This window comes from Oreochromis aureus, linkage group 16 (genome assembly GCF_013358895.1).
Source record: "Oreochromis aureus strain Israel breed Guangdong linkage group 16, ZZ_aureus, whole genome shotgun sequence".
In the NCBI taxonomy this organism is placed as follows: Eukaryota; Metazoa; Chordata; class Actinopteri; order Cichliformes; family Cichlidae; genus Oreochromis; species Oreochromis aureus.
In genome coordinates, this window is record NC_052957.1 from 12,150,532 (window position 1) to 12,169,263 (window position 18,732).

Below are 18,732 nucleotides of genomic sequence, written 5' to 3' on the forward strand. Positions count from 1 at the left end.
GCTCTCAACGCAGGACAGACTGCAACCTGCAGTCCCATGCAGGGTAGGTCAGGACCAGATCAGGCTTGGAGTGTGCACGGATCGCATTTCAGGTTCACTCTGAGCAGTGTCTTTCAGCACTCTACTAACCCATGTCCTTTCTTTGCTGTTAACTTAGCATATGATCCTTTTGGGTTTGCTTGGGTTTGTGGCTTTAAGAGCTGAAATATGGTGTATCCAATAAAAACATCATTTGCTCATTAGCTTGTAACGCCTGTGTGACTTTGTGCATTCTCTGTCTTGAAAATCTATGCAGTATTTAAAAAATACTTAAACTCACTGTCTTCATCAGTGAATTAAGATAACTTAGCAAATTTAGACTAAGTAAATAAACTAAATTTGATCATAAATAATGCTTTATGATGATATTATGCATAAAGTGTATCGGACTGCAAAGAACCTCTAGCTGGATTTCAATGTCAGCTGCTGGCTGTTTCAGAACAGTTTCTTGCTTTGCTGTGGGCTTGTGTCAAATTAATACTTGGTTGTAATTTCCTGTCAGATATTCCTTTACTTCTGCAATGGTGGTGGTGAGCCGTATTGGCTGGCTCTGTGTTGGTGTGTTTATACCTGAAAGCTGCACACTTGTAGAACCTGTAGAGTCACACCATGATACCAGCAGGATTTTACCCAGCTTCCTTTTTTTTCTATAGCGCCTGATAAAAAGCACAAGGTTTTTTCCTGTATTTGTTTTCTTTTTGTTTTTTTCTTTGTTTTGTTTTTTCCCAGCTCTTGTTTAATATTTTGAATTTTGGCTCTGAACTATGTTGATTTTTATTTCATGTTTTTCTCTCTTTGTCTTCCTGCCAGCCGCTGAGCTCTCTTTGCTTTTACGGGAGATGATTCTGAAATTGTTCTCGGAGCATCTCTCTGCCGATGGCAAGGTAATGCTGTCCCTGATGCTCACTGAGTGCATGTTGCTATTTTGTAAAAGCAATAGTGCATTTGGATCTGTGCCACACAGTGTGTACTGTTGCACTGGGCAAGCTGTGTGTTCATATGAAGTTTCACTTTGGCAAACATAAAAAACTTGTCTGCAAACATTTCTACTGTATTTTTCACTGCAGGTCTTTTTGTGACCTACATTCAAGGTTGTTCGTTAAGATATTTTGACAGGATAATGCTTCTCTGTTACTTTATCCCTGTAGAAAACGGTTAAATTAAATGCATGTACTTTGTGTCCATGCTCCCACAGTCTGTGGACTATAAAGGCATGTCAGTGAATCCTGCTTTTGAGCATTACTGTGAGCTAGCCATTCAGCTGCAGAGGGTGGAGTTGCTGTCGCTTAGCCGGGAGGAGAAGCTGGCCTTCTTCATCAATATCTACAATGCCTTAGTCATCCATGGGTACCTACGCCTGGGGGCTCCCACCAACATGTGGCAAAGATACAGAGTAGGACTACACAGCTACAATGTCTCCCCCAGAACTCCTTTGTAATATCAATAAGACTTATGTGCTGAAATTAGGAATGTTTTGAACTGTTTTGTAGTTCTTCAATTATGTGAGCTACCTGATTGGAGGAGAGGTATTCACGCTGCAGGACATTGAGAATGGCATTCTTAGAGGGAACAGAAAAGGTGTGGCACAGCTTCGAAGACCCTTCTCCAAAACGGACCCACGACTTCAAGTATTCACATTTTAATAGCTGAATTTATGTGGTGGTAGTTTTCTTTAGAGTTAACTAAAGGTCATGTCTCTTGTTGTCCACCAGGTGGCACTTCCAGATGCTGAGCCACTGATTCACTTTGCCTTGAACTGTGGTGCAAAGGGCTGTCCACCTATTAAAACATACACACCACAAGTAAGTGGATTTCACTTTAGCTTTTTTGATTCTGAGAAGAACTCTCTCTTCTGTCACAGTTTTTACAGTTCTGAAATTGTCCCATAGATTTACTATCAGGTTTCCCAAGTCAGAGTCCCAAGTCTTGCCTCATAATGTCTCCCGTAATCGCAGCAGCCTGAATGGTCAGAAATTAATTCTAATGTGCTCGCCCCTCTCAGGACATCGACAGCCAGCTCCGCACAGCAGCCGAGGCCTTCCTGGAGAATGATGACGCCTGTGTGATAGATTCAGTGAAAAAAGAAGTGCGCCTAAGTCAGATATTTAAGTGGTACAAAGTTGACTTTGGAGGCACGGATGAGAAGGTATTTTTAAGTTTAACAGCTGTATATGTGCACATGTATGGATCCTGAATTTTTCTTGTGGTAGGAAAAATTGATAAATTGTTTTTTTTTTTTTTTGCATCCCCCTCTATCATAGCTGCTGGGATGGGTGCTAGATCACATGGGTGACTCACCAAAGAAGACCAGCCTGCAGGGCATCCTTTCTGCTGGAAAGACCAAAGTCAGTTTTCTCCCTTACGACTGGAGCTCCAACAGCACCCACTGAGCTCACACACAAATGCATTCACACCTACCTGTATGTACATCTACATGTTTTATGTCCATTGTCTTTTGATTGAATCCATACAAAATGGAAAAACACTGATTCTTAACCATGCGTATGTTTTATACAGAACATAATGTATGTCCCTGTGATATGAGGAGCACATTTGCACTGTATTTTATTGCTGTCAGTTCCAGTTTTCTGCTCCCATTGTAAGCTCCTACACCCCATCTTTTGATGCTGTGTAAATACTAGAGAATTTGGTAAGATCATCTCAGTATTTTCTACACATGAATGGTGTACTCCAGCTGCTTGATAGCATCAAATGCACACCAAACATATTTTATTATCTGTAACCATAGTTGTGGCTCTCCTTTCCATATCAGCCACTCAGGAGTCATAGATGATCCCATTCCTCTCTGTCCAGTTCAACACTGGTTGAACTATTCATGTGGTGCGTATAATTATAGCAGATGGAAACGATAACTTGGCTTATCCAAACATACTGCTTTTATAAGCCATAAGAAAACCTTTTGAACTTTAAAGAAAAACACTCATTCATGTGCAGCAGACTGCACCTTTTCTCTCTGGTCCTTCATTTAAGCATTTCCAACCTACATATGTAAATGGTTTGATTTTCCATTCTACAGGGAAAGGAAGAATTAGCTGCTGCACCTTTTATCTTTTAAATGAAATCGAATATAGGTGTTGATATTATATAGTCACAACTCAGCTTGTGGCTGTAGAATCTGAAATGCAAGGTGAAGATTTTGTAAATAATGATCCTTTTTGAGTTTGTTTGCGATTAAGAACCCCTGAGCTTTTTTAAAGGGGACAAATGAAATCTGGTTGTGCTGCTTTTGTTGTCCTAGTTGGTCAGCATAGGATGCACTCAGTGAGTAGTTGATTTACGTCAGCAAAGGAGCACCTTCTGTGTGCACTGTGTAGAACGCACAGACATATCCAGTGCTCGCTGCTTAGACTTTATTTAAAATGTATGGATCAGTTTGTCTTCCTATCCACCATAGGTAAACTTATTATTCCTCTATGCATGTTAGCCTATGTGGCTTTTCAACCCTCTTTTTAATCCAGGTATTCCACTGTAAATTGCAGAAGTGCTATTACTGTGTTTTGGGTTTTTTAGCACAGTTATTTGTTTTAAAAAGAAAATTATGAAACATTTATCAAAACCAAACCCGTTCGGGATGCACTCTGACACTTTGCATGTTTTTTGCCAACTTATGCTACTGAGACATATTTGTACTTTTTGACAAGGTCACTGTTCTGTTTGTCTGTATGTGAATAATGTGCTGTTGATCCAGCTTTTTATTTCAGCATGTCTACAGAAACTGGACAAAAAAGTCTTTAGAAGTGTACATTACCAAACAGTTGGTCATTAATTCAATAGGATGTTAGTGTATTTAGTTTCCCCTTGAACAAGTTTACAAAAACCATTCTTATTTAGGAGTTGAGCTTTTCTTTAAACTTGGCCTTTGATGGGGGTTTTTAAAATAAATTTTTAGTATGATGCTTCATTGTACATTGCATAGCAGTGCAATAACGTTCCATTAAGTTTCTATAATGTGTCACATCATCATAATTAAGATTTTCTTATCTCAGGTCAAAGCAAAATCTGACACCAGGTTGTTTGATGTCATCAGTGCATTGTATGCTGCATGTTGTTTTCTAGTCTTAGTATTTCTGTATAGTTTGTATTTGTTTGCAAAATCATTGTCAGCATTTGATTCCTGCACACTGCTGTGTTTTTTTGTTAAGGCTACAAGCAGCACCAAAGCAAATGGTTAAATTAGCATGTCTCAGAGCTGGAACACATTTGCTGCATGAGTTAGAGAAATACCCTTCAGTCTTGAATAGTAACTATAACAGGATTGCCTCTGCTGGCTAGCGTCCCCCCCAGCCTGTATGCTTGGCTATAAGAACTACTTGGACCTAAAGTGTCAGATATCAAAGTACACAAAGTGAAAAGCCACATTTGATAAAAGTCAGTCATACACTGATTACTGCGTAAAGACTTGAGGACACCAGTCTATTTAACAGACTGTAGGTTTTCTTTGAATGCAGCCTTCAGCAACAAAGTGCATCTTTGGCTTTACTATATTAGTGTTAAGAGTGGGAGACACTTTGTGGACTAAATTAAGCAACACAAGATTTTTATTTATGTTTATGGATGTTCCCTGTTTTTTTCCAAAAAATAATAATAAAAAAAATACCTCATGTATCAGGAAGATGTGATGCAAAAACCTTTTTAAACAAACAATTCTGATATCAGTTTTCCTCTTTCCTAGGGTTGACAAAAAAATACATCTCTAAATAAATAAATATGCAATGTTGACCTATATGCATATCCTGAGTTTGTGTTCTCCTTTACTATACTACCCCACGGCAAGTAACCAAAGCTTTAAAGCAGATCACACTGGAGGGCAGAGGTTTAGTTTGTTTATTCAAACAAATTTCATCACTTTTTTCTTTAAGAAAAATAGATGGGGAATCAATACCTTTACAAATCCAATCTATTGACATTTGTACATATAAATAAGCAGGTTTAAGTGCACCGTCTTATATAAACATTACATCAAAAAGGTATTAAACAGATCAACCACCTGAAAGGTTCGTACATGATAAATGTGAAATACTCTACATAAAGAAATGCACAATCATTGTTTAAACCAACTTAAAAGAATAAAAACTTTAAAGCAAGCTGGTACTGTATTAGTTACATTGTGTTTATCATCCTACAGTGTGAACACTGATTCAGTCTTGGCACTAACAGAATTGTGAGTAATGCATACGCTGTACAGAAAGTTTGACAGAATGAAGGCAGATTTACATTGTTTCAAACGTTTTGGCCACAGCCCTAATGAGTACATAATTGTTGTATTGCAACAAGAGAAATTTAATAAAGGCAACCCCAGTCCTGCCTAACTGCTACCCACATGCTTTTCTTAGTTTAAAATGTGCATTTGTGACGGGGGTTTGAAGGACTTATTTAGAAAATAGATTTTACAGTGTACAAAAGTTACGATGATGCAGCCATCTGATATCCACCTTTACAGTCATGTCTAGTAAGTTCTCAAGTGCTCTACGATACAAACTAAGTGGCCCATGCCTCATTTGGAAGACCACAGAACATACATGTTGTTTACACACTGCAATTCACACTTCCAATGATGACCTGTGTGTAGAATTAATTCTCTTATCCAGTCTCTAAAGACTCGTGAACACCACAGCAGAGGGAATGGGTCCATTATTCAGATTCCCGTTACCTAACAATTAGTGTATTTCCCAAATTTACATGGACTTGACAAAGTCAGCAGGTCAAATAGTAAAAAAAAAAAAAAAACAAAAATAAAACAACATTAACAACAAAGTAGATGGAGAGTAGTTAAGTTGAGCTATGTTTGGTTTCACGGGTCCGAGGCATTGTTCAGACTCACTTTAACATTTGTTTACTTAAGTTTTTATAATCAATGTTTGTTTTTTTTAAAAGGGTAATTAAATATTGTGTGTAGTTTTAACCCAAATTTGTTTTTGTTTGAGGTACTTGACAAAGCAAAACCTAATGAGTGTTTGTAGGGAAAACAACATGTTCAAACTTATTTATAGGCCTCAATCATTGCTTTAAAAACAAAATTTTAAATCCAATCAAATATTCTGGTGTACATCTCCAATTAAATATTCTAACCTGTACATCTCCTTTGCATGCATTTTAATTTCTCTTTGATACTATGACTGATCATGTAAAAACAAAGAATTACCAGATTTTTTTTTTTAGTATTTTTAGTTGTAAGAAAATAAGAGCCCCCTATGAGCCAAGTAAATTTTGATAGAACAGTAGCAATAATGTCCTCGTAAGTGGATATCAGACCCAGTTGTATTTTGGTCTAAATAACCAAAAATGTGATGTCCACATATGTGGACGCCAGGTCCTAGGAGGTTAAGAAAGGATTTTAGTGTTTAGTTGTCATGAAGGCCCCTCCTGAGCCAAGTAACAGAAATAGCCATTCCAGTTGCAACTCCTCTTCACACTCCTGCAAATATTAACCTAAAAAACAGCAAGGGGAAAAAACAGTTACTGGTTGTTCAAGGCAATAAAAAAAATTAATTTAAAAAAAAAAAAAAAACAGGGTTAGAAAACGGAGTGAAGCAAACTTACTTTCATCGTCTGAATCAAAGCCAAAGAGGGAAGAGCATGTGTTGAGGGCTTTGTGTTTCTGCAACTCCTCCAAACTGTTGTAAGAGGAAAGACATTTATCACAGCGATGTCTGATCTTATGCTCGGGGGCCACATCCTCCACCTGCTGCTCCTTTTCTGGATCAGGGTCCTTCTTTTTCTTATGACTCCAATAAATAATTTTCTTGGGAGCATCATCAATGGATCTCCTTTTGCGCATTGAAAGCACGGATTCATCCAAGTAGGTGGACGGAGGTGGCCGGATGAAGGGGGCCTTGACAAAAGTTGCGTAGGAGGGATCTTCGGGCTTGAAGGTTTTGTGCTCAGGAATGTGTGGCTCTGCTATATTCTGTTGGACTCCCTCAGCCAAAGTAGAAATATCTTCAAGATCTCTGACGTTTAAAGGGTCTACCTCGACGGTTGGTCTTTTTCGACACCTTTTGGTGGGAGTCGTTGAAGCAGCGTTAGTGTGAGAAGTGGGCATAACCCCCTCTGAAACATTTCTTTTCACATCTTCATATCCATTGATGGTAGGTTTGGTATCATCTGTGTGTTGATCTGCAACAGTTTTCTCTAAATAGTTATCAGCTTTAAGAAGATTATTGTTTTGCGCATTTATTCCACAAGTCTCACCATCGGTTTTGTTTATTAGCGTGAGATCCTCAACACGAGAGGCCTCACCATCAGGAATGGGACTCTCCTGCTGCCCCTTTCTACTCTGCAACCATATCTCCTCGACCTTTACTCTCTGTTTCCATGGAGCTTCAGCGCTTTCCTTTATCAGTTTGCTGGGTCCCAATTCTAGCTCGTCTTTCTGCGGGACTGGGACATAGTGCCTCCATTCGTGGTCATATAGACCCTGATAACTTGAGAAAAGTTTCTCACAGCCAGTGAAAGGACACTGAGGTCGGAAGGGCTGGTGGGTATTTATGTGATCCTTTAATTCCTGCTGTGTCACAAAGCGCTGCTTACACTCTAGATGGTAGCAGAAGTGTGGAAGAGGACCACTGTGGCTCTTCATGTGGTCCTTATAATGCTGAAGAAACTGAATCTGCCTGTTGAGAGAAAAAACAGTGTGTAACGTGCTGAGTCAACTTCCCAAATTCAAACCCTTTAACTGTACATGTATGGAGTCTTTTAGTGTTTTACAATCAGTTAAGAGACGGCCTTTTTTTTTTTTTTTTTGCAATCATTTAAAGTTCTCTTACCTGAGGCAGAGGGTGCACTTGTGTTTGGCCCAAACAAAAGTCTTCTCTAGCACCTTGTCTTCAGTAATATGGCATTTGATAGCATGCTTTGTTAGTGTGTTGGTCATCCTCAAGAATACTCTATCACAGGAGGCAGATGGGCACAAGTGATATGTGATGTCTGCACCACAAGCATTTTCTCCCGCAGGCGTCTCCTGCCCCTCTTCTTCAATCACAGTTGGATTACTTACAATTACCAGGCCTTCTTTAATGATTACCTGCTCATCCTTAAAGTCAATCTGTTTGAATATATTTGTGTTAGGTTTTTTGCATTTTTTGTGAAGCACAGACGTCTTCTTGATGAGGGTACGGAGGTTCCTGATGATTCGTTCTTCCCTCTTGAGATGTGACACTTTAGCTTTGCTTCCGGTTCTCTGTCCAAGAATTTCATCCTCAGAAATAGAAGTCTGTTTTTTATCCCAAGGCTTACACTTATTTCCTGCATTGTCTATTACTCCATTAGCAGCTTGAGCATTTTCAATGGATGGCTCCTTATTAGAAGATTTTTGTTTGCACATTGTATCAATGTGCTCAAGAATGTGCTTTTTCGCAAAAGGAAGCTGTTTGAAGCGTTTTCCGCAGAGAATGCATCGTAGTTTCCTACTTTTGAGGTGCGAGAGAGCATGTCTCATAACATTCAAGCCTTTGTAGTCTTTGCCACAGAATGTGCAGTAGTGGGACAAATGAGAATATTGTTGAGTACGGAGAGCCCTGTCCTTCCACGTTCTCTTAACTTTTACCTGAAAAAGAGAAAAGTCAAATCAGTGCTGGAAGCAGCAGAGCATCAATTCACATCATGTCACTGCATGCAAAACTGTACTTCTCCTGAAGTGTATGTGCGCAATCAAATGCAACCCAACATGAAGAAAAGAGAGCATACTTCAAATATATCCACGTAATAATTGACTTTCATAACAACATTTCTTAAATTAAAGTACTGTGCAAAAGCCTGTGGTCCCCAGTGATACTGGGGTACCTGTCAAAACTGATCCTATTATAAATGCAGAAAAGTCTGGTCATAGTTTGAGTCATCATACAATACCATGTGGAAAGTATCTGATTGGCAGTGGCTTCATTTTCAGCATGACAATGATCCCAAACACACTGTCAGTGCAGAAAAGCGTACCTGACTAGAAAAAACACTCAGTGGAACAATATCAATCATGGATTGCCTTCCCCAGAACCTGGACCTCAACATTACTGAATGAAGTGTAGATCATCTTGACAAAGAATAGAACAAAAGGCAGCCTCCATCCAAAGAGGAGCTTTGATTGTCCTGGGAGAACTATTCCTGAACACTACTTAAAGAAATCACAAGAAAACTTGCCTAAGAGAGTTGAAGAACAGAGGTGTTCATACCAAATATTGACTTTAATTGACTTGTTAGAATTGTACAAACTTTGTTTCTGCCTGTATTTCCACATGTGTGCATGTTTAAATAAATCACTGCATCCCTTTCCCCTTTTGCATCCCGGCAAAAAATGAAATAAGGGAGGCCTGAGACACTTGCACAGTACTGTAAATGTAAATATGGAGAAATAACTAACCTCAGTGTTTGCTGTTTCTGTTTCAACTGACGGATGGGGTTCCTCTTCATTGCTGCCATTAAGGTCCTCAGATGCTGTAGATTCTGGCGGTTGAGGATTTTCACTGTCAGGTGATTTGGATTTAAAGGAGTAACTGTGAAACAGTTCTACTGGACAATCCAGTAACTCCAATAGTGGACCATCAAGGTCCACAGGATCAGCTTCAGCAATATCAACAGCAGCTTGATTCTCAATGTGTGGACCTTCACAAAGTTTGGATTCCACCTGTGTTTGAGATTCCTCTTGGGATGGTTCACTTAAAGTGTTATGGCAATCAAGGCCATTATGTTCTCCATTTTCTTTCTTAGGGCCCATCATCTTCTCGAGTTGATACACTCTCTGTTCGCTTTTGATTTCAAAGGCCAAATCAGGATGTTCTCCATTCTCCTTAAAGTCTGTCATCTGCTCAAATTCATTGTCTTTCAGGTCTTTCATCTGCCTATCATTCTTAATTTCACAAACCAAATCATCATTGTCTCCGTTTTCTCCATTCAAGTGCCCAAGTTGGTTCTCTTTCTGGTCACTCATTTCAAGCTCACAGTTCAGTTGAGGCATATCCTGCTCTTTGTCTTCTGTGTCCATTTTTTTCTCAAATCCATACTCCTCCTTGTTAAGGTATATTTCATTATCGGGATATGAGAGTTCCAGTTTTGATAGTGGCTTCCTTCCCCGTTTTCTCCCTCTAACTTTGACCTTTTTCTCTGTAACTGCCTGTACCAGCTCCAGTCTTGGAAGACCTTGCAACCATCTTTTCTTTTGACCTTTTCTTTTCAAAATTTTGCTCTTAACACATCTAGACAAGTATTCCCTATTGCGGTTCAGAGGGAGACTTACAGAAGAATTTTCCTTGTTAGTGTGATTGCGCCTTAGTGAGTACACAGAGTTATTACCTAAAGAGGTTGATTTGACATTGTATTTGATCTCTGGATCATCACCTATTTCAAACTCATCATCAGACCGAGGCCGTTTTCTCCGTCGTAGCCTTTTTCTCCATTTCCTCCTCTTCAGAGAATCATTATCTGACAGTGCAACACCTTTTCCGGCCTCTCCATCTACAGTTTGCTCTTCTGGAAGATTCACAAATCCAGCTTCAGTGCAGTTGCATGAGATGGAGTCTTGAGTGCATGAGTCATTTACACAGTTACTTTTTAGTAGTTCTTCACTATATGCCTTCTCCTCTTCCATCTCGTCAAGAACAGCAGCCTTCACAACCTTATCATTCATTAACTCTAAACAATGTGTCCTAAGGGTCAGGAAGTTCCAAAATTCAGGGTCAAAACATAGGCGCTCCTTTAGCATCTGGGAAAAGAAAAAAAAAAACCAATCATGCAAAACACAGTTGTAAACAAATCACAAAGTTATAATATCGAAATATACCCCATGTCAGATAAAGTTTAACATATATCGCATCACCCCCTCTAACCTGAAGAATATGAAAGCGAACACAGGTCCGGACAGGGTTGTTGTGGGGATGCGGCTCCTGATCAGGATGCATGTAAAGCAGGGAGACAGTTCGGTATGCCTCCAAGCTTCGTTCCTGGCAAAACACAAGCAAGGCACACGCTCGACAGATCTCCAGGTCATGGGGCAGCAGGAAGGCAATTGTCTTGCAAACGAGTGACCGGGTTACAGTGTCAGCCTGCATGTCACACAGCTGCAGGGCCCTGGCACAAAGCTCCACGCAAACTTGAATTCCATCACCACCCAGCTATTCAAAAGGAAATAAACACAGATGAATAAATCTGATAAAAACAGATATAAGAATCAAATCAAAAGGAAAAAAATAATTAAATGGCCAACTGCACATGTCTGCAGTACTTACTTTTTTAACTGTTTAACCAAAGCATTTAACTAATATTTAACAGTATTAAAAACATAACTTTAAATATACGCTTTAGACAGTGTACAGAAACTGTTACCATTTAACAGGGCGACAAAAGATTATGTTGTGATGACATCTCACCTCTGTAGTGACCAATTTTATGAAGGGGAAGATGGCTCTGACATTGGTAGCAGAGGAGGCCAGCTGCAAGCACTCAGCTAAGAAGCCTTGTCTGGAGGGATGGGCCCTAAGATACAGTCTGCTCCAGATAAACACCAGGTCCCTAAAGGAATAAAGGCATATACATCTAGTTCACATATGATTTTAATCAGGCAACAACTATGATATTAAGTCAACAAACAGAGATGCTAAAGCAATTTAAAAAAAAATAAAAATAAAGTCATGCACTGTAATGGGGTTATCACTTCAACAACTCCCATTACTGCCATATTCAAAGATATGCCCTATACCCAACCCTGCATAATCTGACTGAAGAAACTGACAGGAGAGTGACACACCATTGTAGTAAAATTGCTATTTCTTTCACTATATAGTCAATAACTTCCTGCCCAAAAAGTAAAAATATGTTTAAAATATTTCTACTTTTTGCTGTGGCACACCAAAATGTATGATCAAATGCCTTACATTTACTAAAAAAAAGTTCTCTCAAAGGAACTCTCTTAAGAACTCTAAGACTTCTATAACGGAGATGTTGAGAGGGACAGTCAATAAAAAGTTTTTAATAAATGTAAAGCTTTAAGATTTTCCCCCTCACAAGCACTCCAGAGCTTTTTAGTGCCAGATACAAGGTCATAAATAAGGAAAGAATAAACAAAGCTAAATTCAGAAAGACCTGCACAAAAGACCTTAAGCATGCAGTTAAGACAACAGTGCAAGCTTTAATTTCAGTACAAATTTGATTGTCCTCGAGTGTAACAGAAACCTGAGACATGGTCCCATAGAACATATGTTAAAAGACCCAAAGATGGCAGTTTACGGATGGTACCCATCCAATCTGACAGATCATGGAAGGATCTGCAAAAAGGAATGGGATAAACTACTGAAATCTGGCCTGATAAGCCTATAGAGGGTCTGAATATTTTCTGAATCCACTATATAAGGTCATACTTACCAGATGTAATACATGTCTCCATTGTGTAGCTGCTGTGTCAGAAAAGCTTTACACAGTGATAACAACAGCTCATCTTTTTCAACACTCTCTGTGTTGCAAATTATCTCCACTGCATCACGGCCATCTATGTCTGCCATCTAAGGAAGAATTTAAGAAAATACACATATACATTTATTTATTATAAAACATGTATTATAGTCAATGTATGGCATTCACAAACCTTTAATTTGGAAAATGGTTGCCTCTTATATGTGATACACTTATATCATATTTAATAATATACTATAGCCTTAACTCTTTTCCTGTTTTGGGTTGATTTGAACATAGACTTTTTAAATACATAGTAGATCAACAAATACATAAGACTAAAGAATGCATTTTTCCCCCCTTTCTTATTCATCCATGTCCATTTTTAGAAATGCCTATCACTAATTCTTTCAAGTTTGCTTGTTCTGCTCTTCAAATCTCACCTCCTTGTAAAGGTTTTCATGCAGCGAGGCTTTGCAGAGGCAGGTTAAGTAGGCCTGATGGAAGTATAGATGCTTTCCAGCCTCACGATTTTCCAGGCAGCTTTTAGCAAGAGCCATTGCCTCCTGCATTCGTTCACAGGCCTGCAGATATCGCACTCGCAGCTCCAAGAACACTGGCAATTCTGAGCTCAAGTAGTCCTCAACTGCACAGAAGGAAATTGCATGTGTTAATGTAAATCTCATGGGATGGGTATTAATATACACTACCTGCCAAAAATAAAGTAATTGCCTATATTTATATATATATAGGCGATGACAGTACAATGCATTATTAAAACGTGATGATAATGGTGTGTTGAGGAGGAAAGGCGGTTGCAGGGGGGGAAAAAAATGTGGAATGATCATGACAGAAGATGACTGAAACATTTGGTAGTTGGTACATTTAATAATGAAACTAAGCATTTCCACACAAACAATGTGAAGCGACTCAATGGATTGGGACTAAACTGGGATTTCATTGGGAGCCTAGATTGGGCCCATCAGTTAAAAACAAAACAACAAAACAAAGAAAAACCCATCAGCTTCCTAGAAAGTATAATCATTGGACTCTGCAGCAATGGAAAAAGGTTAAAGCAGTCTGGTGACGCCAGATTTACCCTATCCCAGAGTTATGGGTGTATCAGGGTAAGAAGGGGTGGAGATGGGGTTTCTTCAAGAGGCCAGGTCAAGTTTCAGTGACATTACATGCCATTTTCTTATCGTATTCCAAGATGACAATACCAAGATTCATCCCGCTTAATTTCTTAAAAAGTGATTGCATGAAAAATGACTCCATGCATGAAAAATGATTTTTATACATAGAGTAGTCATCACAGAGCCAGAGAATAACCCTGATGTAATCTTTGGAAGATTTTATGCAGTGGTCCAACTTTCCCATCAATACAAGATCTGGGCAAAAAACTTAATGCAACTCTGTAAATGTGGTGGCACTGCCTAAGCTTTTTTGAAACTATATCACAACTTATGTGTGCCTCATCAAATCTAAAGGCAATGCAATGAAATATCAGAGTGTATGAGTTCTTATTTTGTACAGGCATTGCATTATTTCCTATATGTCATATATGCCTACCCTCATTTGGTGGCAAATCCTCCTCCTTCAGGATTCCCTGTAACACAGGATTTTCCCATGGGCCTCCTACTTTAATAATCTGCTTTACATGTTGAAGGTAGATGTTCCTGTGCCTCATGAGGTGAGTGTGGCAAATCTGCAGAGAAGATATTCATTCAAAATCTTGATGTTATAGAAGGAAGCTGAGGTAGTCACTATTTTCAATCATAAAACATTGGTGCAAGAAGAAACTGGCAACAGTTTTGAGACAAGTATTGTTACTTTTAGTTTAAAACTCAGCACCTGCAAAAACACCTGGCTTTTACAAAATTGTTCTGTGAATTGACAGCAGGTCAGTTTTTAATCACCTGAAAAGAATCAAGGATGTCTTTTAAAGGCTCTTCCACAAATTCTTCCTTGCTGAAAAACAGCATCAGTTCAAAGAAGCTCCTGCAAGACAATGAGAGGGACATTAGAAAAATATCTCACACCAAGGTGACAACCACCAGAACATGAATGCCTTACAAGTGCTAGTTTTAAAGGAGAGGTGATCAACTCAATAATGTGCTGCTCATTACCAAATGATTCAAGTTAAAAAAATATATGTGTCTTTTTCTATTTCAAAGACAGGCAGCAAAACAATTCTGCTATTCCTTTTGGACACTGAGCTCCAGCTCTTCCCAACAGATATAAAAGGGTTCCATGAATTTATGGTTCACCTCTATTTAAGCTACAGCCTTTAAATTTTGTCTGAAAGCATCAACAAACACTGATTTACAGAAAATGTTCTGTACTATTTTCAACACTGATTTTTCACAGTAACTGTCTCTCAGTTTTGTTTTAGAAATAACATTTTATGTCATGTCTCTGCTAGGCAATTAAGAATTTTCAAACCAAATACATGGGTTCAGCTATTCAAATAAATTTATTTACAATCAACACAGAACATTAAAAAAGCTTCCAGTGAACAATGTACTTACAAGGCCAAACTGCTGAGAACATATTGGATGTGCTGACAGTCATCTGGAAAGGCAGTGGTGGCTTTGGTAAAATTGTAGAGTGCGGTCCGCAGCACCTTCAGTTGAGGGAGAGGAACTTGCCATTGCCCTGTGTACTCCTCAACAAGCTGTCCAGGAATGAAACAGAAATGAGCAAGAATTAAATGAATCTTATGCATAACAACTAAAAGCTGTTTGCAACAGAAAGGTTTACACTGCCAAAAGTTAAAAACAAGTAATCTATAGAAAACAGTGATTTAGGTATGAAATGGTGGAACTCGTTATCAGACCACACTGCACATCAGAGTACTAATGTTTTAACAGTTTTAATACACTACGACCAAAACCAAGAAGAATTTTAACTGAAATTGTTTGGATAATAAAGACAGCTGGTGGATGTGCTGTGTGAATATGAACACAAATTGGATCTTAGAACTAAAATATAAGAATGTAAATAAGACACACTGTAACACAATCAAATAGAAATGTTCATTAGAATGCACATTTCTATTTGACATCTCCATTAGACATTAATTGTATGAATGTCTAACACATTTGTTAGACCATCACCCAATCTAAGGTTTGTGCCACAGCTCCCATAACTTAACAGTATTCATAATTATCAAAAAAAATATATGTTTCTCTAATGGTTAATCCACAAGTATGGCCAAGCTCTTTCATTGAAATGATGTTTTTAATGTTAAAATATAATTACTGTTATCCTTGAATTTTCAAATTTAGCTTGTTGGTCCAGTGAACCACTAGTGCACCTGAATCAAACAGGCTCTCCTCCACACAATGCTCATTTATAAAGTACAAGCCCAAGCAGTATGCCTAACAGGTGGATTTTCCTGTTTCAGTGCAGCTAGCCAACAACAAAGAACCACTAAGTGGGAAATGGAGAGTGAAAATGAACAGTACGTCCCTGTTTTGTTTTTTAACATAAAGATCATTGCTACAGACATAGGCAACAGTGACCCTCATACACTGCTTTATAGTTTTAGTTTCCTTGTTTTGTACAAGGTTATTAATTCTGTCTCTAGTTAGCTAACATATAGGCACATGTGGTTCTACAGATGATCTAAAAACTGAAACTTTAAACACTTATTTTCTAAATCTGCCTTCAAAATAGTATTAAATCTTTGACCCTTTGTAGAGTGGGATTCCATGGTGTAAGTTAGCCTTAATACATGTAGTGTTTCATGTCCACTTTAAAATACAGTTTTAGATTACTCATTTCACAGACACTATAAACTTGTATTCCTTATTTATTTTCTTTGTTTTAACTATGTGTATTAATTTCAGTTATACATCATACACCTTTGAGTATGCGTACCATGTGGTAGTTACAGTGTTCCGTTTTATTGAGAGGTGTTTCTTTTATCCTAAATGTGAAGCATTTTCGCAACTGCGTGTTTGTAAGTGTAAGTGCTATAACAGTAAAGTTAATCAACTTTATTAAATTGTAAACTTTAAGTAAAGCTACTTGTGGAACTTATGGATTAATTTACGCAATTCAAGCTCCATGCTCTAGGATAGTTAAAAGCCAATTCATCCGACTAGCTATCCAAACGTTTGCCTCCCAGGTAAACCCACTCCAAGTGTGTATATAGAAAACAGAGTACTATTATTCTGGATAGTGAAACAATTCAGTTGCGATTTGGCAGTCATCTATGGTATTTCTTCACATCGAGGGCACCTTGCATTGTGAAAGGAAACCACGCTCCTGCTTTTCCCTAAAAAATAACTTACCATTTGTCAGTACGTACGTCTCTTTGCATTTTTATCAATTGATGTCAACTCTAGGCAGCAAGGGTAGAAACTGCTGCACTTCCCTCGTTCTTCAAACCTTGTTAAGCCCACAACGTTAATTAGCTTAGCTTTACTATCTAGCTATAAAGCTAACGTCAAACAAAAAAAAACAAACACTAATACAAAAATAAGACACCCAAAAGTCCAGTTCGTACCTGTAAACTCTGACTAACTAATTCTGCTCTGTCTCTGATGTGCTATGCCTCCGCCTTAAACACATAACTGCATTAAAAGAGCTGCTCTGGGGCTAGCATTAGCTCTCAAAGCTAGCATCGTTAGCGATAAACAAACGCCGACTCCGTAAATCACAGGATATAAATTCACTCGACATACCTCACAAAACTCAGAGCAATACTCTTTGCTCTTCAGTGACGATTCGCCGCTGCAGTGTTTAGCACACAACGTGTCCAGAGCTAATTCAAGCCCGTCTGTTTCCAAATCACTTTCGTTGTCCGCCATACTGTCTGCTGTATCCAGCGCATACTCAAAGTTGCCAGGTTGGTAAGAAAGCGTCCTCCGATTCCTCACGACAGGATACTAACTACTTGGCAACCGCGCAATTATCCATATAAACGTATAAATTACGTTCCTTGTGCGACTGTTGCCAATAGGAAATCCGGTATGAAAGACGGTACACACTATGACTTAAAATAGTATTGAATAGCTAGTCACTTGTAATAGGGGACTTTGCGTAAATCAGTATTTCTTATATAATATATATTATATGTCAGACTCAACCAAATAAAAAGAGTAAAACGTGGCTTAAATAATAACAATTACCCACATTTATGACAATAATTTTTTTTTTAGAATTTCTAATCTAATCCTTAGCATGCTGCATCATCAGACAATAAATTTTTACAGCTTATTAAGTGAATCTTTAATCAGGTTAGAATTAGGTTAGAAATTCATAATTAAAAGAGAAGTGAGAAATGTCATTTATTAAAATAATACCTCTTATTTCAATAGGAAGAATGCAGAACGGGACTTAGTCCTACTGCACAGGTGTTATTCACATATAGGTAGATATTACTTCTTCTTCTTGCGGCTGTTCCCTTTAGGGGTCGCCACAGGGCACACCTGCCTTCACTTCACCCTTTTCCATACCACCTTTCTCTGTCCAGTATATCCAGTATCCCTCTTCTACACATGTCCAGATCATTGCAGCCTTGCCTCTCAAACTTTGCCTCCAAACCACTTCACCTGAGCTGTCCCTCTGATATACTCATTTCTAATTCTGTCCATCCCGGTCAACCCCATTGAAAATCTTAACATATTTAGCTGTGCCACCTCCAGCTTGCCCTCCTGTCTTTTTGTGAGTGTAACAGTCTTCAAACTATACCTCACATGGTACAGTTGCTTGGGAAGTACAAGTCAGTGTACTCCTTGCTCGTACTTCCCAAGCAACTATACCTCACATGGTACAGTTGCTTGGGAAGTACAAGTCAGTGTACTCCTTGCTCCTGTCCCAAGCCCGGATGAATGGATAAGATTGCATGAGGAAGGGCATCTGGCATAAAATATGCACAGTACCAAAATACTAGAAGTAAAGTAACTAAACTTAATTCTGCCTTTATGGTGTATACTCGTGCTTTTCATATTACAACATGCCAAATTTACTTGTAGTTTTGAAATTAAAAGAACTCTCAAAAAAGATATTTTATGTAGTATAAGATAAATGGTCCCTACTTAACACCTTTTAACAACTTAGTGTTCCATAAAGCCCTATTAATGTTGCTCACACACACACAGGCAGGCAATGTCTCTTGTATTGCTGTTCAATAAAATACTGCTAATAACATTAACATCATAAAAGCCCATAGATGGTCAGGCGCAGTATGTTCATATCCTCATTAGTGGACAAATTCACTAATCCAAGGTTTTTTTGGGGGTTTTTGTTGCTTAGGTATAGGATATGAAAGTAGAGTATATTATACCT

General features: G+C 38.4%; 2 protein-coding genes across 3 annotated transcripts in view; one reads left to right on the plus strand and one right to left on the minus strand.

Annotated features, from left to right (window-relative positions):
• The window catches only part of zgc:152951 (uncharacterized protein LOC569013 homolog), a 32,914-nt gene that overhangs the window by 6,682 nt on the left and 7,500 nt on the right, over positions 1 to 18,732 (plus strand). Inside the window, exons 5-11 of one of the 2 annotated variants that reach the window (XM_039599842.1) lie at positions 1 to 43; positions 850 to 923; positions 1,235 to 1,432; positions 1,530 to 1,667; positions 1,752 to 1,841; positions 2,042 to 2,185; positions 2,301 to 2,384. The exon at positions 1 to 43 is cut by the window's left edge and continues 152 nt beyond it. In XM_039599842.1, the coding sequence (XP_039455776.1) occupies positions 1 to 43; positions 850 to 923; positions 1,235 to 1,432; positions 1,530 to 1,667; positions 1,752 to 1,841; positions 2,042 to 2,185; positions 2,301 to 2,384 (771 nt within the window). Of the gene's footprint in view, positions 44 to 849; positions 924 to 1,234; positions 1,433 to 1,529; positions 1,668 to 1,751; positions 1,842 to 2,041; positions 2,186 to 2,300; positions 5,788 to 18,732 lie in introns of those variants that run through there. The other variant, XM_031729235.2, reaches the window with a different exon arrangement.
• LOC116311954 lies at positions 6,325 to 17,264 on the minus strand. The gene is made up of 12 exons (XM_039599841.1): positions 17,127 to 17,264; positions 14,964 to 15,109; positions 14,352 to 14,433; positions 14,005 to 14,140; positions 12,876 to 13,078; positions 12,406 to 12,542; positions 11,415 to 11,556; positions 10,875 to 11,159; positions 9,413 to 10,750; positions 7,827 to 8,605; positions 6,601 to 7,673; positions 6,325 to 6,489 (listed from the first exon to the last, which is right to left on the minus strand). The coding sequence occupies exons 1-12, from the start codon at positions 17,250 to 17,252 to the stop codon at positions 6,485 to 6,487; spliced, it is 4,452 nt and encodes a 1,483-aa protein (XP_039455775.1). The 5' UTR covers positions 17,253 to 17,264; the 3' UTR covers positions 6,325 to 6,484.